The following is a 20918-nucleotide window of genomic DNA, read 5'->3' as shown; positions in this document are numbered from 1 at the left end:
GGGGGAGAGGTAGCGAGGAACGGGGGGAGAGGTAGTGAGGAATGGGGGGAGAGGTAGCGAGGAACGGGGGGAGAGGTAGCGAGGAAGGGGGGGAGAGGTAGCGAGGAACGGGGGGAGAGGTAGCGAGGAAGGGGGGGAGAAGTAGCAAGGAAGGGGGGGAAAGGTAGCAAGGAAGGGGGGGAGAGGTAGCGAGGAACGGGGGGGGGAGAGGTAGCGAGGAAGGGTTTCAGATCTTAAATGTGGTTCAATCGTTGTTAAACTGCACAAAATAGAAAGAAAGAACCTCTTCCGTTAATTAATAAAATGTTGGGGTTACCAACTGTTACAGGCGGCATGCACCGAAATAGTTTTTTATACAGAACCTCAGTGTTACCAATATGAAGTGGTATTTTCTGCATCCCTGCACAAGAACAAGAAGCCGCAAAACATTTGCGGATTGTAAAAATAAAACCCACTGGTACCGCTGGTCACTGCATTCAGACAGTGATAGTAGGGAAATGTATGTATGTATGTATGTATGTATGTATGTATGTATGTATGTATGTATGCAGTGTTCGACAAACCTATACATTTGCTCGCCCCGGGCGAGTGGATTTAACCCCCGGGCGAGTAAATATTGGCCCAAGCAGCACACGTTTGGTACTAGGTGGCGAGTAGATTTTTTTGTGTGGCGAGTAGATTTTTTGGTGATTTGTCAACCACTGTATGTATGTATGTGTGTATGTGTGTATGTATGTATGTATGTGTGTATGTGTGTATGTGTGTATATGTGTATGTATGTATGTATGTCTTTATTTATATAGCGCCATTAATGTACATAGCGCTTCACAGCAGTAATACATGTGGCAATCATATAAATAACAAATAATATAAAGTGCTTCAGACATAAAAGTAACATTTAGGAAAAGGAGTCCCTGCTCCGAAGTGCTTACAATCCAATTTGTGTGTAGGAAGAACGTACAGAGACAGTAGGAGGGCGTTCTGGTAAGTGCGTCTGCAGGCGCCACGGTTAATGTACGAGGTGTTAATTATCAGCCACGGAGCTTGGGCAGTAATCATATGAGCATGCACTGAAAAGCTTTGCGGCAGATTTTAAAAGTGGTCTCCTCGTCTAAATGATTTACAGTACTTTATTAGACATGCGTTTAGAAAAGACTGCAATTTACATTGCATTGATTTGTTTTAATCAGTTGTCACAAATAAGCTGCCAACCAACTGCCTGACCTCACACATATTGACAAAGAAGGGTTAGTACCAGACACAGTTACCTTAGTAAGCTTGACTTTTGAGACTTCTGAAATACTTTGTAACATCCTGTAGGTGGGGAAAAAAAAAAGTATATTTTAAAATAGAAATGATTTTTTATGGGAACAAAATGCTAATTTGCAGAAAGAAAATATCTCAAGGAAATACCTGTAGTTGTGTGACATGTTTGCTAAAGACAGCAGGCCAGGTGAAATTTGCCCTGTCAATTGCTCATTGTTTGACCAAATGTCCAAGAATTTAAAGGCCGCCTAACCCCGATGTCAGCTCACACGACCCTTTGTATGCTGACATTGTTGCTAAATTCGAGCAAGAAGTGGCAACGTTTGTGAAACTTTTGAGCATTCTGACGGGTAGTAAAAAGTGTTTGAACACTGCAAAATGTAAGAAAAATGTGCAAACAATTGCATAAAGCATATTTGAAGGCATTTATTTGCCCATCTCTACTTAGTGGGAAGTTGTTTTGTGTCTGCCGATAACACACGCGTGCACTTATAGAACTCGTCTTTGCTGGAATTTTACCCTGGCATTTGGCAGTGACAATAGATAGCCAGGGAACAGGCATTCCATCTGCTAGCATAGCCACATGAAACCTATGTATGAAATACTGCACAGAGGTTATGTTAGACTGAAAACATAAGTCGTGGCAGTGTGGTTACTACAATTCTAGTTTCCGGGAGCTTCAAACTTTGCCGGGATACTGGCACCCCCTTTGGAGGTTGGTATCTCGGGAAGCTGGGGGTCCCCGGAGCTGAAATTAATGGGGTTCGGCATTGGAGACCCCCTGCTTGAATCTTATGTTTTAAAAAACCTATGTTTAAAAAAGTGCATTCAGTCCTCCTTTAACAAAGCAGATATCTTCAGCTGGATATTGTTTCTAAGCAATATGTTACGCAGATAGAATCACAATTTGTTTTTATATGTCACACTTATTTCTCACCGCTAGAAAATGTCCTCTTACGTGTAACATGCCATACATGTAACATGCCATACATGTAACATGCCATACATGGGACAGCAGCTTCAAGCAAATTCAGTCAGTTACAGAGTTTGAGATTATTTTGAACTTACCTACACAAACCAAGTGAATTACACCCCAAAAATAGCCATCTGCATCAAACTGGAAGGTACAGTAAAGCACATGGTTACAAACACATATCAATACTGGACAACAATTTATCTAATTTACAAAGTATTCATTCTACCCTCATTTTAAATTGGCCCATTCACTGCTAACAAGGCTTGCAACGGATTATCATGTAGCATATATATATATATATTTTTATGAGCCTGTTTAAGTACATTCGTTATGGACTTCTCTGTCATATTCACTACTCAACACATCTTTCCAAGGACGTTTGAACAGGTAAAAACTACCTTCTCACTTAAAATTGTACAGTGAATAAAAATACCACTTGCATGTAGAGGAAGATGTATAGTACGTAAGATGCCTTTATATTGTTACATCATCTAGCTCTTCACTTGTGTGTGATATGGTTCTGGGAAACCCTTACCAAGCAGTGTGGAATCACACTGCACCTTACCTTCTCCGGTAAATAGGCCATAATGTGGCTCGTGGCTTAGCACTGTTTAGCAAATGTGGCCCTGTATGTTAAACATTCGAGCCTTTTATTTAAAAAATGTTGTTAATTCTCCTGCTTTGATGTTAAAACAATGAAGGTCGTGAATTGATTGTTTCATATTGGGAGCAAAGCCAAACAGGCCAATAGAAAAGGGTTATTTATATTCAGTGAGCCATTTAGTGTCCCTGCAGAAAAGAAAAAACTTAATTTTCAAAGAAACATAAAACAGTAAAATATTACTGAACATATCATTTGTTTAAAAAAAACACGGGAGGCGTGCGAAGGCTGTGACGTCACACGCGTGAAGCGGATGCGTTTTCCGTCCATGGTAGACGCAGCATGCGGGGCGCGCCTAGGGGCGTCACGGAGCTGGTTGCCCTCATTTGGCGAACAGCTCACGTGACCTACCTGTCGCACAGAGAAATCAGTTACAACTGATTTCTTGCGCGACGCACGCCCCCTCCTGCTTCCACGCGCACGCACGCCCGGTCAATGGGCACGATCAATGCCTGTAGGCGATGTGACCCAGTGCGGACGCCTCCGTGCAGTCTGCGGTGCCGTGGACTTAGCCTAACGCAGGAATCCTGACGATTCATGTCCACAACTTAGACATTTAAGGAAACACATTCACTTCTTTATTAATGATAGAATTTACAAAACTATTTGTTTTTGATGGAATGTCCACTTTGTATCATACCTCAATTGTCCAGCATAGTGCTGTATACAAGTCAATTTTAATTGTATGTCTGTTACTGTGTAATTGGAATTTATTTTTTGGATTATTTAAAAAGATTAGTTTCAAATAAACCATCAAATACGCATATTCCCAGATCCAAATGAATATATATTATGCTTAATACATACATATTTTTCTCTCTGCAAGAAAGCTTTTAACGATTACATTTTAGAGTTTTGTTTAATCGGAGTCTGTAAGTTATTCAAGTTGTGATGTTTATTTTTGATACATTTACTTTGTATTGTGTCCAAATTAATAAAACGTTACATATATACAAAAAATACAATTTGTCGTGTATGTGGAAATTACAGTGGAGACCCAGAAACAACACAATTAGCATATCTGTTACACTCTCATACACAGCACAGCGTGAGCCATAATGCTAATCATAATATATTTATGCAATACTCAGCACGGATATTAAATCAGGAAACGGCATCACTTAGCAAATGTGAATTGCCTGGTTTCCTATGAAGAAATCTCTGCAGCTCCACATGCTACATAGATAATTGGTGCCTCGCTTAGCAGCTTGCAATCAAAACAAACTGCTCAAAATATCTATTAGAAACAAAGACACATACAGTAGGGTTTGTGTAAAAGGGAAAATATTAAGTGTCATTATTTCTCGTTTGTCATATTGACAAGCGTGCCTGTAAATGTCTGTGAGTGTTTATCAGGCTGCACTAAACCCAGGAACCCCTACCCTTCCAGAGAGGCCAGTAGTGTGTTGCGCGCGCGCGCACACACATACACACACATACACACACACACACCGTTTTCCCCAACCAGCCAGGGGAGCCGGTGTGGCCTTGCTTTGAAGGAGCAGAGGAGATTGCAGTTGTGTGAAGATGACAGATGTGAATGCAGTGCAGTGTGTAACAAGGCGCTTAATCGGGAGAAGGTAGAGGTGGTACAAAAACAATGAATATGTGAAGTAGTGCGGTCAAGATGTAGTTGTGGTGTTCTGGTTACACTGTGAGGAGTCTGTAGGGGCGTGTATAGCAATGTAAATGTGTGCTGTGCTTCTGTGTGGTTGTAGTTATATATGTCAATTCAAGTCTATTTAAGTCAACTTGTGTCTTTGTTGTATGTACCCGAGAAGTGTTTGTATGTGACGTGGAAACGGTGCCTGTTAATGTATGTATCTGATTCTGTTATTGGCCGTCTGGGAGGGCCCCATCCAGCTTTGGTTAGGGCCCCGACAGACCCTACACCCCCACTCCACAGGTAGGGCCCGGGGGAGGCAGAGCGAGAGAGGTGACGGGGGACAGGGAGAGAGGGGACGGGGGACAGGGAGAGAGGTGACGGGCGACAGTGAGAGAGGGGACGGGCGACAGTGAGAGAGGGGACGGGCGACAGTGAGAGAGGGGACGGGCGACAGTGAGAGAGGGGACGGGCGACAGTGAGAGAGGGGACGGGCGACAGTGAGAGAGGGGACGGGCGACAGTGAGAGAGGGGACGGGAGACAGTGAGAGAGGGGACGGGCGACAGAGAGAGAGGGGACGGGAGACAGTGAGCGAGGGGACGGGGACAGTGAGAGAGGGGACGGGACAGTGAGAGAGGGGACGGGAGACAGTGAGAGAGAGGAGGGGCGACAGTGAGCGAGGGGACGGGGACAGTGAGCGAGGGGACGGGGACAGTGAGAGAGGGGACGGGGACAGTGAGAGAGGGGACGGGGACAGTGAGCGAGGGGACAGTGAGCGAGGGGACGGGGACAGTGAGAGAGGGGACGGGGACAGTGAGAGAGGGGACGGGCGACAGTGAGAGAGGGGACGGGAGACAGTGAGAGAGGGGACGGGCGACAGTGAGAGAGGGGACGGGAGACAGTGAGCGAGGGGACGGGGACAGTGAGAGAGGGGACGGGACAGTGAGAGAGGGGACGGGAGACAGTGAGAGAGAGGAGGGGCGACAGTGAGCGAGGGGACGGGGACAGTGAGCGAGGGGACGGGGACAGTGAGAGAGGGGACGGGGACAGTGAGAGAGGGGACGGGGACAGTGAGCGAGGGGACAGTGAGCGAGGGGACGGGGACAGTGAGAGAGGGGACGGGGACAGTGAGAGAGGGGACGGGGACAGTGAGAGAGGGGACGGGGACAGTGAGAGAGGGGACGGGGACAGTGAGAGAGGGGACGGGGACAGTGAGAGAGGGGAGGGGCGACAGTGAGAGAGGGGAGGGGGCGACAGTGAGCGAGGGGAGGGGGGACAGTGAGCGAGGGGAGGGGGGACAGTGAGCGAGGGGACGGGGACAGTGAGCGAGGGGACGGGGACAGTGAGAGAGGGGAAACAGTGTGACGTGGAAACGGTGCCTGTTAATGTATGTATCTGATTCTGTTATTGGCCGTCTGGGAGGGCCCCATCCAGCTTTGGTTAGGGCCCCGACAGACCCTACACCCCCACTCCACAGGTAGGGCCCGGGGGAGGCAGAGCGAGAGAGGTGACGGGGGACAGGGAGAGAGGGGACGGGGGACAAGGAGAGAGGGGACGGGGGACAGTGAGAGAGGGGACGGGCGACAGTGAGAGAGGGGACGGGCGACAGTGAGAGAGGGGACGGGCGACAGTGAGAGAGGGGACGGGCGACAGTGAGAGAGGGGACGGGCGACAGTGAGAGAGGGGACGGGAGACAGTGAGAGAGGGGACGGGCGACAGTGAGAGAGGGGACGGGAGACAGTGAGAGAGGGGACGGGGACAGTGAGAGAGGGGACGGGACAGTGAGAGAGGGGACGGGAGACAGTGAGAGAGAGGAGGGGCGACAGTGAGCGAGGGGACGGGGACAGTGAGCGAGGGGACGGGGACAGTGAGAGAGGGGACGGGGACAGTGAGAGAGGGGACGGGGACAGTGAGCGAGGGGACAGTGAGCGAGGGGACGGGGACAGTGAGAGAGGGGACGGGGACAGTGAGAGAGGGGACGGGGACAGTGAGAGAGGGGACGGGAGACAGTGAGAGAGGGGACGGGCGACAGTGAGAGAGGGGACAGGGACAGTGAGAGAGGGGACGGGGACAGTGAGAGAGGGGACGGGGACAGTGAGAGAGGGGAGGGGCGACAGTGAGAGAGGGGAGGGGGCGACAGTGAGCGAGGGGAGGGGGGACAGTGAGCGAGGGGAGGGGGGACAGTGAGCGAGGGGACGGGGACAGTGAGCGAGGGGACGGGGACAGTGAGAGAGGGGACGGGGACAGTGAGAGAGGGGACGGGGACAGTGAGCGAGGGGACGGGGACAGTGAGAGAGGGGACGGGGACAGTGAGCGAGGGGACAGTGATCGAGGGGACGGGGACAGTGAGCGAGGGGACGGGGACAGTGAGAGAGGGGACTGTGAGAGAGGGGACGGGGGGACTGTGAGAGAGGGGACGGGGGGGGACTCTGAGAGAGGGGACGGGGGGACTGTGAGAGAGGGGGGGTGGACAGCAAGAGAGGACGGAAGATTAAGGTGAGAGAGTTCCCGAGAGGGTGAGAGAGTAAGAAAGAGTTACACCATCTGTACCTATTGCCCGTTTTCCTGCCCATGTGGGAGAGCTGAGCAGAGCTGCACTGTCTCTCATTGGTTGCTGCCCGGGAACCTTCAGCTAATCGCAGCAGCTTGAAGTTCAATGGCTGATTTGACAAATAATCAGCAGGTTATGGGGAGATTAACCCCACTTCTATTGTATGTATATAGTCTTATATACTGCACAAATAAGTCCAGAAATACGCAGGTTTTAGTGGTAAAATGAGCCTCGGACATACATACTGTATGGCATGTGTTACGGTGCCCTCATAGGAAGTGCTTGGTCCTGTATCCTACACCGACAGAGGCACTCGGGTGTACCAATTTTCATTTGCCCAGTGTTGGCGAGTCCCTGAACGTGCATTAAAAAAGGGGGGAGGGGGGATGGCTCTATTTGATAAGCTTCTATTTCACAGAATTTTTTTTTCCTTCCATTTCAGGGACTTCTGCTGAAACGCAATTATCAGAAACACATGAGATACATTAAAACTACCATCTGTTAAGTTATAAGTTAAGATATAAAAAAAAAACTACCATCTGTTATTAGCACACCCCATAAAATTTGATTTGGGAATTAGATCCTCTGATTAAGCATATCTGCTCAGTGGCGAAGATTGCGAGCAACTAGAAACAAGCAGTAACCCCCAACAATCAGTGCAGTTGAAAAACAAAAATCGGGGACAAAATGATTTCAGAAAAATGTACGAGTTTCCTGGAAGCCAAATACAGCAAGTTCCTGAGGTCATGGGACACTTGGATTACATATAACAGCCCGAGTAAATTGCAGGTAAAATGTGGTATGGGTGGCATTGGTAGGTTCCCTCCATGAATCACAGGGGGTTAGTGAGGGAGAGGTTATAGTGACAAGGACATGGAGGTGGCCCGGCTGTTTGTAAAGAGTACCAATGGAAATGCCTTATTGTTACAACATCTGGCTTCTTGGATCTTTGTATAGGTTACTTCTCTCCGGATTGTATGTATACAATGATCCAGAGCAAGAGTCCAGCATCAGTGCTTCAGAAAACAACAACAACATAATAAGGTAGCAAGGATGAATTAACCGGATCCCAGCAATAGTTTGCTGTCTTGAAATGAATAACGGTCTGTGCCGAGGGGAATGTGGTGTTGTCGTGGTAAACAGTAAATGTAACTCCTAGAAAGGAAAAACACGAGTCCCACGATGCACCCAAAAGCAGGGAGCCGTCGGTGCAACCGCGGTGCACGGGCAGGTCCCAATGGGCTAAGGGCAGGTGTAACCCGGAGTCTGCTGTAAATGAGGTGTTGATAATATAAAGAAAGTTCTTAATTACTCACGACCTTCTTGTAGTGCTTTCACAGATCCTTGGCGTCAGCATACACACGTCTGTGTGAAGCAGGTAACCGGAAAGAATCCCATGAGGGAAAAAGTAGCGGTGCATAGCAACAGTAACGGATGGGGGCTGGATCAAGTGTCCAATATAGATTTATTGGTCTTCCGTAGCGATTCAATAAAAATCATCCTCCAGGAGCGGGAGAGGCCATTCTAAGGCCTCGTCCAGGGTGGCGATGAGCGGGCGCGCACGCTCGCCACGGAGACACATTGCGACAATGTTTGTGTCCAGCGTGAGCGGGCGGGCGCGCCTGCTCGGCGCTTAGCTGCTTGCCGAACAAGCAAATTTGAATTTGCTGCTCGCAAGCGTGTCATGTGAGCGGTTCGCCCAATGAGGGCGAACCAGCTCCATGACGTCGTTGCCGCGCCCCCAGATGCGCGCGCACCTAACTGGTGACGAATCGCCCGGCCGAGCAGGGCACGAGCGCCAGCACGCCCGTTCCCTACCTGGCGAGGCCTAACGCATTTCACGCGATTGCGCTTCGTCAGAGAGTGAATATCCTCTCCCGAGGATGACAGTTATAACAGTCACGCCCACCTGGTCGAGGAGTGATTACACCCAAAGGGAATGGGAAACAGGAACTGATCACAGCGCGACCAGCAGAGCGACTTCTGCGGCAGGGGGATCTGCCACAATAACAACACAATATAAGTATATTGCTGGGTTAAAAGATGTCAAAGAATAAAAAAGAAAAAGAACAAACAGGCATAAAACAACCAAAGTTGTATGCTGAATTAGACACCATATAATATAAGTATACGTAAATCCATATAAAGCAATGTAAACCTAATGTTGATTACTTTGAATTACTCTTCTATGTTAATTGATATTCAGAGTTGTATTTATCTGTAAAAACCATAAAATGACAAACAAGAAATAGGTAAATACATGGATAATATAGGAATCAATGGATCATTATAAAACACACACACACACACCAATAGATAAAACGACAATTATGTAGTATATTAAACTATATCAGTCTAATTGGGGTAAAAAGAAAAAACAACAATATAATAAAAACAGATACTAATCCACTCTTTGATAGTGTCCAGTCCAATAATAACGCTTGTAATGGGTGTATGGCAGCTTCCATATGGGAGAATCACATCCAAAGGAATCTAAAAAACAAAAAGAGAAAGCGCGCAGCCCATAGCGTAAAAAGCGTATAGATTTAATAAAAATATAGAGGAGAGGGAAACAAGCTCACTCACAAACGGAATTGAATAAAAGGCATTATATATCACCACCACGGAACAGCATAGTGTTACCTCCACAGTAGAGATGTATCAAACGCTGTAGGCTGCTAGTCCAGATACTCCAAATGTTCAGACCTCGTGGATCAGGTAGTAACGATCAAATACGGAAGTCCTGAGTGGTCAGTCTCTTCCTACCAGCTAGGTTCCCATCCGAACCAACACTGGAGCTTCGTGCAGCAGGGGAGGGAGCTCACTGCAAACTAACCACCCCACAATGATGACGTATCGCCGTCGCTGCGTTTCTGATGCGTTTCGTCAGACACACGGACTTTGTCAAAATCATCCTTTGACAAAGTCCGTGTGTCTGACGAAACGCGTCAGAAACGCAGCGACGGCGATACGTCATCATTGTGGGGTGGTTAGTTTGCAGTGAGCTCCCTCCCCTGCTTTTTACGCTATGGGCTGCGTGCTTTCTCTTTTTGTGTATATGTGTGTGTGTGTGTGTGTGTGTGTGTGTGTGTGTGTGTGTGTGTGTGTGTGTGTGTGTGTGTGTGTTGTCTGTTGACCTAAAAACAAACATATAACAAAATAAAGTTATTAAAGATTCCTGGAGGGAAAAAATAACTGTATCAATATCATACAGATATGTAACGTTCCTAAGTCAGTCGTGTTCATCCTGATTAACATTTTGAATCGTTGTTCTTCAAGGTGGCTACTAATTACAGCATGTTCCAGATATTTCCTATAATTGATCTTTTTCATTTTTTAGATTGTTGTACTTTTGAGCATGGATTCAGTGTTCCTGTTAGCGTCACTGTATCGTGTGTGTGTGTGTGTGTGTGACCAAACTATATATACACCTCATGGAGATGGTTTGGAACATGTTGTTATTTACTAGTTACATCTAGTGATCATCGGTTTGAATTAATGTTTGTTCCTGCACCATTGACTCAATGTTGACATATGAACCCCCTAGGAACGTTACATATCTGTATGATATTTATACAATTATTTTTTTCAATCCTGGAATCTTTAATAACTTTATTCTGTTATATGTTTGTTTTTAGGCTAACAGACAACACCATATTATATATACACACACACATATACTGTACATACACACACGTTTTATAATGATCCATATATTATCCATCAAGAGGAAAGGTGATGATGAGTAGCACAGCCACGGTATTCCAGCTCCCAATATTTACCTATTTCTTGTGAGTCATTTTATGATTTTTTACAGATAAATACAACTCTGAATATAAATTAACATTGAATTACTCTTCTAAGTAATCAACATTAGGTTTACATTGCTTTATATGGATTTACGTATACTTATATTATATGGTGTCTAATTCAGCATACAACTTTGGTTGTTTTTTGTCTGTTTGTTCTTTTTCTTTTATATTCTTTGACATCTTTTAACCCAGCAATATATTTATATTGTGTTTGTTATTGTGGCAGATCCCCCTGCCGCAGAAGTCGCTCTCCTGGTCGCGCTGTGATCAGTTCCTGTTTCCCATTCCCTTTGGGTGTAATCACTCCTCGACCAGGTGGGCGTGACTGTTATACATGTCGTCCTCGGGAGAGGATATTCACTCTCTGACGAAGCGCAATCGCGTGAAACGCGTCACAGTGGCCTCTCCCGCTCGATGATTTTTACTGCATCGCTACGGTAGACCAATAGATCTATTTTTGACACTTGATCCAGCCCCCATCCGTTTCTGCTGCTGTGCACCCCTACTTTTTCCCTCATGGGATTCTTTCCTGTATACAATCATCGCCGAATAACTGATATTATTCAACATAATAGAATTGGTACCCCTTGAACCCTGCCATTTTTTTTCTGTATATTCCTCCCCCAACAAAGGAAAAATCAATCTAATGGGAGTTATAAAAAAAAATTTTACAAAAATAAACTGCTATCTGCCAGCAAAATAAATGCAAGGCCAATTAGGTACGGCAAGAAAGTTGAAAAAGCACCCAAGGCTTTTGGATACATTGCAGGCCCCTCTAGCGGGGAAAGGGTTCATCATTTAACATGTGCTCTGCAGGTTTGCCAATGTAGGACTGAAAGCCGTACTGCAAAACCAATTCGAAAAACAAAAAATACAGTCTAAAACAGGCGTGGCCAATTCCGGTCCCCAAGGGCCACCACATGGTCAGGTTTTCAGGATATCCCTGCTTCAGCAGTGAGCCACTGATTGAGCCGCCTGGTCCCGAAGCAGGTATATCCTGAAAACCTGACCTGTTAGTGACCCTTGATGTCTGGAGTTGGCGAACCCTGGTCTAGAATAAACCCCGCTTCCGTCAGAAACATGTTACAGTTTGCGTATTATATAAAAAGCAATGTTGCACTGATTTCTATGTTTCAGAGATCAGAGCGTTTATAAAAACAGGTCCACGCAAAAAAAAATATTAGCACTTAAATATTTCTCCAAAACAAAAAGACTATGGAGGATTTGACTTTACAACAGGATGGAAGGTGGTTGTATAGTGCAAATAAAAAAAAAAGTAAGTGGACCTGCATTTTTAAGGAAGCGAATAATATACGAAAACAATGATTTAGAAGATGAAAACAACCTACACATACAGTATGTACAGGCATACCCCGGTTTAAGGACACTCACTTTAAGTACACTCACGAGTAAGTACATAACGCCCAATAGGCAAACGGCAGCTCACGCATGCGCCAGTCAGCACGTCCTGAACAGCAATACCGGCTCCCTTCCTGTACCGAAGCTGTGCGCAAGCGGGAGACTATAGAGCCTGTTACACATGCGTTATTTATATCAGTTATGCACGTATATGACGATTGCAGCACAGTACATGCATCGATAAGTGGAAAAAAAGGTAGTGCTTCACTTTAAGTACATTTTCGCTTTACATACATGCTCCGGTCCCATTGCGTACGTTAATGCGGGGTATGCCTGTAAACAGAGTAATACATGTTTTTGTTTTTTTTTGCCAAAGCTTACCTGAGAGTCATGTAATGGAAGGCATCCAGCTGAAACCAGCAGCAGTAATATACTGTGCAGAGCAAAGACAGAGCAGACTTACAATGTGTAGTACAGTACATTGTTATGTTACACAGTCACACTCAGAGTGTAGCTAAACAAGATGTAGTTCTATGGATGGATGGATATCACATATACCTTTGTTCTCACTATATAGCAGTAACATTGTTTATGGAGGGTATGTCAAAACCAGATTGGTTATGTGTGCAGTCCCATTTATGATCACTAAAGATAGTAATACGTTTACAACATAGAAAATAATAATACAACAACGTTAATATCTTAGGTACTGGGGATCCCCGGAGTTTCAAGATTGAGATTTACCTATAGAGGACTTTGTGGTTCAGATTAATTAAATAAGAACTGCATAGCTTCATGCAATATGATATGTCATTAGCCAAGTAATGATGTTAAGGCTCGAATTATGGAACTTAGCTCTTATTTGTGCATTATTAAGGCAGGTCACACAGGGCCCTTATTCAAGTTGCTGATAGAGCTTATTCAAGCTGCTTCCCAGTGCTGAAGGAAACTTCAGCTCCATTCAAAGAAGGAGCAGGGGAGCCACACAACGAGGAGAACAACATCTATTAGGATCCAAAAAAAAGACTCTCAAAGCAGCAATCCATATTGTTTTTTTTAGATTACTTGAACTAGGATTAACCTTCGGGGACCATCAGCAATCTGCTGGACCCATGGCGAGTACCGGTTCCCAAGATATAAGCAATTCTTAGACACAATATGGCCGCCGAGGTCAGCCATCACTCAGAGGCCAATAGAAAGCTGTGATTACACTTTCTATTAGTGATCAGACACTATCTAGTAAGTATGCACATTCCATTATTCATGCCAGCCGCTCTTTATTATCTCACAGTGGTTAATACAACCATTCTTCTGCAGCGTTCTAGAAAATCAGCAGCACTGTGACTCTAGAGGAGCGGAAGCAAACTTTCATGCTTTCAAATACAAGAGAGTCGGTGTCTCGTCTCAGGTGCTATTCCTCTCCATAGTGCATTTCATACAAAGGAGACACAGCACCCATTCCCTTGCCATCCACATCATTTCCATGTTAATGTTACTTCATTACTGGGCTGGAGTTGGTTAGATTACAAAAGATAGAAAGATAGAAAGACAATGATTATAACATCCAGATACAGATCGGTAACTGAGAGACAGTTTGGTAAATGGATCACACAAACTGAGTATATGTGGCTGAACCCAGAACTAAACCACAACTAGTGTACTCAGGACCAGTTTGAAAATCACTACATTGTGCTCCATTGCGTAACCAAGGCAATGGATTAATAAAAGGCTTCACCCCAGAACAATACTCCTTAACTTTCTGAAAAAACAACAACATAAACCCCTGATGCATCTCGGATATGTAGATTGTACCACCTCTTGCAAGAAAATAAACATGCAAATCACTCAAACAGTTTTTCACAAGGACTTCCACAGCTTTGACACCTCAATGATATTGAACCTTGGGATAATCCACCACTACAGTTCGTTTCTTGGAAACTACAATCACCATAAAATATGGTTACACTGAAACAGTCATCAACCGAAAACTCACAGACCGACATGGATCTTTACATAAAACCAGCTGTCATCCCAGTCGTACCAAAAAATCTGTAATATCAGCCAGCCACTCAGATACCAAGATATCACAGCGTCTGTTCTACCACCATCACAAAGACAAACACCTCAAATCTCATCATAATGTCTTCAGGAAACAAAGCCACTCTGCCCGCCAAGAAGACAGAGAAATGGTAAGAACCATACAGATCCCAAGAAGAGTTACTACAGTACAAATTAGAAAGGAAGAGTGAACAGATATCCCACTTTACAATCAATTCTACACAACTCAGAATGTCTGATCAAGATCCTACAACACATGCTCTGTGGGGATAAAAGATGAAAAAACATTTTCCCAGAACCACCCATGACAACCTACAAGTAACCTCCCAAACTCTCTCTCTATCATCATCAGAAACAGATTGTCATCCAACCAGAACACAGAAACAAAGGAGATGCAGCCCTGAAATCAAAAGAAATGCAAAACAAGCAAACATATGTACAGTACAGAGCCCTTCACCACTCAGCTCTGAACAAGCATATACATTTACCAGGATCATTCATCTTCAAATCCAGCGCTGTTGTGTAACTAGTAAAATGCACCAATATAAACCAAGGAACCAAGCAGGCCCTGCAGAATGAATCACCACAGATTCACCGGATCACACATCAATACCAGAACTCCTGTGTTATAGTACTTTTTCCAAGCAGGACATTCACTATCTGACATTCATTCGCAAAGAAAATCCAAACAATACACAGGAGAGAACAAGGCAATTAAAACAGCTTCAACTTCTGAACTCTAGAAACAATGGCTTAAATCCAGGCACTGGATTTATGACACAATATGGCAACATTTAACCGACTTCCTGGTCTACATTTCAGAGGTGTGAGCAGAAAAGTCTGACACCTCTTCCCAGTTCTGATATTTATCCACCAATGACACCTAGTGCCTGCTTACTTATACTCTTCTCTCAACCCCCCGTGAAGATTCCTTGTATTTACATCCACCTTTACTCATCACTATAGGGAATGCTATCTTCTGACAGTAGTGCCACAATTGAAGAAATCTGTGACATTTCAAAAGCTCTGCACCCTAAGGCCTGGGACCCGCTGCGCTCGTTGGCGCGGGCGGCAATGTAGCGAGTTCCCCACCAGCAGGGGAATCCTCGCGAGCCGGTACCGGTTCCCACTGGCTGCACAGCTGATCACACGCTGTGGCGCGTCAGCCGCTAGGAGACACCACAGAATGGTGTTTCCTAGCGTTGACGCGTCACGTGGTGTGGCTGTGAGCCAATGGGGAGGGGAGGCTGCGGGAGGAGGAGAGGCTTCGGGGAGCGGGGAGGAGTGTGGAGTGAAAGCAGCGTGAGTGCCTCTCTGTGTGTGTGTCTGAGTGCGTGCGTGCCTGCCTGTGTGTGTGTATGTGTGTGCCTGTCTGTGTGCGTGCCTGTCTCTGTCTGTGTGTGTGTGTGTGTGTGTGTGTGTGTATGAGTGCGTGAGTGCCTGCCTGTGTGTGTGTATGTATGTATGTATGTATGTATGAGTGCCTGCCTGTGTGTGTGTGTGTGTGTATGTATGTATGTATGAGTGCCTGCGTGTGTGTGTTTTTTTTACTTACCTGCAGCCCGTGGAGGGAGGGGGGGGGAAGAGTAGCGGGTCCCTCCGCTCAAGCCACGCCCCCCCTCCCTGTCAATCCTCCCACTCCCGCCCACCTCCCGCTCCGGCCCCTCACGTCATGGCCGCGCCCCCCCCGACCCGTTTGGCCACGCCCCCCCCGCTCCGAGAAAAGTAGCCTGTAGACCGCAGATCGCGGTACAGCGAGTTGCACGCGCCGCCGGCAAGCAAGCCAGCCGTGCGGACGCGTGCAACGGGACCTTAGCCTAATCCAGGGGTGCTCACCTACAGTCCTCAAGCACCCCCCCCCCTCCCCAACAGGACAGGTTTTAAGGATATCTCAGCTTAAACACAGGTAGCTCACTCTGATTGAGCCACCTGTGCTGAAGCAGGCACTGCTTGAGCCACCCGTGCTGAAGCAGGGATATCCTGAAAACCTGTTGGGCGATGGGGGGTGGGGGAGGCTTGATGACTCACTGAAGAACTCTTACAGTATTTTGGCCCGCTGCCCGGTACCAGCCCACATCAAATCAGCATTTCTCCAGTATCAATACGGCAACTAGAACGTTGAACTACTGTATTTCCTGCAATTTGTTCTCCTTATTTACTCAAGTAAAATCCGGATGAGATATGGTCACCACACGCAATTATAAACGGTCGCTGATATGCCTGCTTTCTAATGTTTGATGTGCTTATCCTTGTACTGAATGTCTCCGACACCATTGGTAGTTAATATATAAATACACAAATGCTAGGAATCTCCAGCTCTGTGCTTAACGTTGCATTATATTTAGAAGAGCGTTTTATTGTGCAATACACACATGTAAAACAAAACCATCTAAGGCTTGTAGTATAGTACGCGCTGGCGGTGTTGCCGTGGCACGCGAGTTTAGTGACTATAGGCCACACAGTGACGCGCGCAACTAAGAGGCGTGGCCATGACGTCACAGCATTAGGTCGTGCTGTGATTGGATCACAGTGTCACGTGGCACGGCAGCCGCTCGAAAATACTAATGCCTTTGTATTTCCACAAAGCTGCTGCACCAACGCTCTCTGCCGTGCGCGCACGTCGGCACTTGATAAACTGTCCTAGGGAGACAGGTATTTCTCATTGCCTCGCACACGCGCCAGCGCTTACTATATTACAAGTCTTAGGCCTCGGCCATGGTCAGCGCTTACGCGCTGAGCCGTGCTGAGGCGCGCTTGCACTTACCTGTGAGCCCCTACAGCCGCAAAGAGAGCGGCTTTAGTAGGGGCTCGCCTACGCTTCCGCAAGCGCTCGGAAGCATAGGTCTTAGGCAATATTTAAATTCAAGCGCTTGCCGGAGCGCAGGGCCGGTCACGTGAGCGGTTCGCCCAGTGAGGGCGAACCAGCTCCGTGACGTCACTGGCCCGCCCCCGGCCCGCCCCCTGACGGCGCGCAGGGAAAGCACCCGCAAGGCCAGGGAAAGCACTCGCTTTCCCTGAGCCTCAGCGCACCTCAGCACGCCAGCGGGGAGCCTGGCCAAGGCCTTACAAGGGAATCAACAGAAAAACTCACCTGAATGTTTTTGTGTAAGAGGATTGCTGAAAGAAAAAACAACAAAAAAAGAAGATGTTTATTATTATTATTATTATATACCGGCAAAAAAAGATGTTCCAATAGAAAAAGCAAACGACATAACCAACACTTTAACGTTCCCCTTCATTTAGGAAATAATGTCTTGAAGCATAAACAGAGTGATGGACGCCCTCAAGTGTGAGGACGTGACTAGATGACAACACCAAGAGTAGAAGGGGAACGCGTCAATGGTATTTTCTGACATTTGGACAGCAGATGGAAGGTTTTCCCCTCACAAAAAAATACATTCAGTTGCCACTTAGACTCTCTATATATTCGTTTCAACTGCACTGGAGCTCACACACGGCGCATTCAGTACGTCTTTATCTTAACCCTTTAGGCACTGCATACATGTCACGCATCTCATGCTGTTGGCTGCAGTGTTGTTTGTTTCCTCGTTTCTCTAGGCAGTGGAAGAAATACAAAGGACACCGTATAATACCAGTAGCGTAGGACCTGCTGATAGGGTTGACCGTGACGTGGTTGCAGGCTTAGTATGTTTTGGCCAAAAGGATTGAACTAAATGACCCATATTTATGAGAACAAATAAGAAAAAAAATAAGGAAAAAAAGACAGTAATATACTCAATAATTTATGTTGGGATGTAGCATTGGGGCTTTTCTGTCTATATGAACACATCAGGATAATGCTGTGTGCAACGAACCAAGGAAATTTACACACAGTTACTGTATTGTGACATCTGCCACCTCAGCATGCGGGAAGTGACCCCAAAGCACTGGGGACACAACCAACAATGTTCTTTTTTTTTAAAATCTGAAATGTTATTCTAGGCAAGTCCGTTATACATTGTAGTTACATTTAGCTACATTGTAGTTATACAGTAATACGTGAGACTGCAGTTTTACACTAGTGAAACTATAATATACAGTATAACAATAACGGAAAAACAAAAAAGTTCATGACGACACTTGATAATACTATTGGACAATCCACTTCCCTGTGCATTCTTGTATGCCTAAGATTTGAGTTAGCATCTGCATGTTTCCTATAGGATGAACATGAACACATGAAAAGGACTGCCATCCAGTAGCGATGATATTACCAATGCAGACATAGCTATCCAATCAGAATTAATGGAGAGTTACCCCATGAGTGGCCGAATCTTTGGAATCACCATGTTTTTTCATGAGTTGTAATGCTGATCTAACCCTTTACTGGCAAGAAACATAGTTAATGCTTTGAGTGCTATTACAACAAGAACAAGAATCTGAGGTCTGCCATGTATATGTCTAAATAGGAACAATCCTTTTCTGTGTCAGGCACTTGAGCAGTTATGCAAGCACCAGGGTTATGGAGAAGACGAGCAGATGGTACAGAATGACATTACACATATACACATACACAGACCTTATATATATGGCTTACATATGTTTCCGGACAAAAGGCTAAGAATGTCTGCAACTCTTTATGATGTCACCAGTATAATGCCCTGTGCCAGATATATAGCCTACCAGGTTAGGGGAGAGCACGGAGGGGAGAGGAGACAGAGTGAGAGACCGCAAGGAGAGGAGGAGGCAGAGGGATGATGAGGAGGAGGGAATGGAGAGCAGTGTGCACATGGGGCAGGAAGGAGTGCATAGAGGGGGGAGGAAAGACAGCAAGGTGAGGAGACAGATGAGGAGTAGGAGAGGAGGGAGTGTAGTGTGCACAGAGAGGAGCAGACACAGAGAGTGCAAAGGGAGGGGAGGAGAGTGCAAAGAGGAGCAGGGCATGATGGAGGCGAGAGGGGACGGAAGACAGCCGGTATTACAGGGAGGGCTGAAAACAAAGAGTAATGTTTCATTAATAACCTTTAAGAACTCCTAGCTCGGCGTATGTTACGCTGGGTACAGCTAGTTCATCAAAAAAGCCTTTGGAGTGCTGGTCTTTGAAAGGTTAGTCAATCTTATTGGAGGCTATGCAGCAGTTCTGCATACTCTGCAACCCTATAGTAAGTGACAATGATAGTGCTATCCATCATATAGGGGACACACCGAGCCTTGGTACACAATGCTTTGGAAGAAGATACAGTTTATGAAAATGTTAATCTGCTAGTCTCCCGTGATAGACATAAGCACCTAATGTCCCACAGGAGAAAAATTCAAGGCTCTTTTACTAAACTCGGGTAAGCAGTAAAGTCCTCCAGAAAGAGCCCATATACAGTATGTTCCTTTAACAGCCAGATCATGAACTGTATATAGCTACTGTACTTCAACCCCAGTGATCCTCTTTGGTAGGCGAGTGAAATACTAGAAAACCTTACCTACAGGACTTCTTATTAGATTTAAAGAAGCCTGATGTGATGGAAGATGTGAAACTTCTCCTGCTCCTTCATAACCGCTTCCAATACATCAGCCAGCAGCAGTGCATGGCCAATTATGTACTCAATACTGAAGGTGGGATCTCCATTTAGAAAAATAATACATGGCCGACCATCGCTGAACTGAAGCAAAGCCCGGTTCCTAGATACGTGAAGCCCTGAGCATGGCACATTATCCACTGCAGTAGCAGCAGTCCTTGGATACAGATTGAATTAGCAAAAAGTGAAGTGCTAAGCTAAAGCTTATCACCCTTGAGGGAATATGGGTCATGAAGTGCAAAAGCCCTGATAAAGGAGCTTGCTGAAGGAGTTCATATTTGGCAACTGTGAAAACAATTAAGAGACAATTAAACCCATCGGTGGTTCAAAGACCGTTGAGACAGCCGAGCTGTTCTTGTGGTTTGATAACTTCCCACAGCGGTTCCTCACACAAAGGATCCTACCTCTTTGCGGGTAAGTCTCTGGATTCCATAGCTCACAGCTTGGGCCGCATTGTGCAAGGTGAGGAACACAGGTATGGGCTGCATGGGAAGTAGGACAGCAATCAGAATAACGTTACCGTGGGAACCACACATAGCAGATAAGAAAACAAAAAAACGTAAACAAGTTATCAAGGTCATTGACATCAGTCAAAAAAATAAATAATAAAATCATACTTAAACGTTTCAATTATTTAATTGAAAAATATGTTTTAACTTTCACCAGATCCTCTTTATTTCTAATCATTTCCTGGAACTAAGGGCTTCACCGTGATTACTGGACACACACAGAATAAAGACGAGCATAATTAAAACTATACCAGTGGATTCCAGTCATACCTCATAAGCGTTAAAGCAGGAAGGCCCCCCCCCTCCCCACAATATATATATATATATTTATATTTACTTGAACCAGGGTGGTCTCTTGCAGTTCAGCATGGTCCCCTGATCTCCGACGACCCCCCAGTTAAAATGATTTTTGTTGGTGTTTTCTAATGCCGTTTTGACATACAATAAAATACAAATATGGCGCAGGCCGTTTGCAGCCACTGTGCATGTATTCTTGCCCAATGGACAAACCTATACGTGTATATATGTGTATGTGTGTATATATATATATATATATATATATATATATATATATATATATATATATTCAGCAATCATGGTCCAGAGGGGTCC

The 20918-nt window shown here is 45.7% G+C and overlaps 1 protein-coding gene across 10 annotated transcripts in view; it reads right to left on the bottom strand.

Moving 5' to 3' along the window:
• The window catches only part of SLC35D4 (solute carrier family 35 member D4), a 154031-nt gene that overhangs the window by 92590 nt on the left and 40523 nt on the right, over positions 1–20918 (bottom strand). For 7 of the 10 annotated variants that reach the window (XM_075585076.1, XM_075585071.1, XM_075585083.1 and 4 more), the window contains exons 5-9: positions 20202–20279; positions 17379–17404; positions 12611–12662; positions 2335–2383; positions 1269–1314 (exon numbers count right to left, since the gene is read on the bottom strand). In XM_075585076.1, the coding sequence (XP_075441191.1) occupies positions 1269–1314; positions 2335–2383; positions 12611–12662; positions 17379–17404; positions 20202–20279 (251 nt within the window). The remainder of the gene's footprint in view (positions 1–1268; positions 1315–2334; positions 2384–12610; positions 12663–17378; positions 17405–20201; positions 20280–20918) is intronic. The other 3 variants (XM_075585077.1, XM_075585089.1, XM_075585104.1) reach the window with 1 other exon arrangement.

Source organism: Ascaphus truei, chromosome 2, assembly GCF_040206685.1.
Source record: "Ascaphus truei isolate aAscTru1 chromosome 2, aAscTru1.hap1, whole genome shotgun sequence".
NCBI classification, from domain to species: Eukaryota; Metazoa; Chordata; class Amphibia; order Anura; family Ascaphidae; genus Ascaphus; species Ascaphus truei.
The sequence above is the reverse complement of the archived record's forward strand: the minus strand, read 5'-3'. Positions and strand labels throughout refer to the sequence as shown.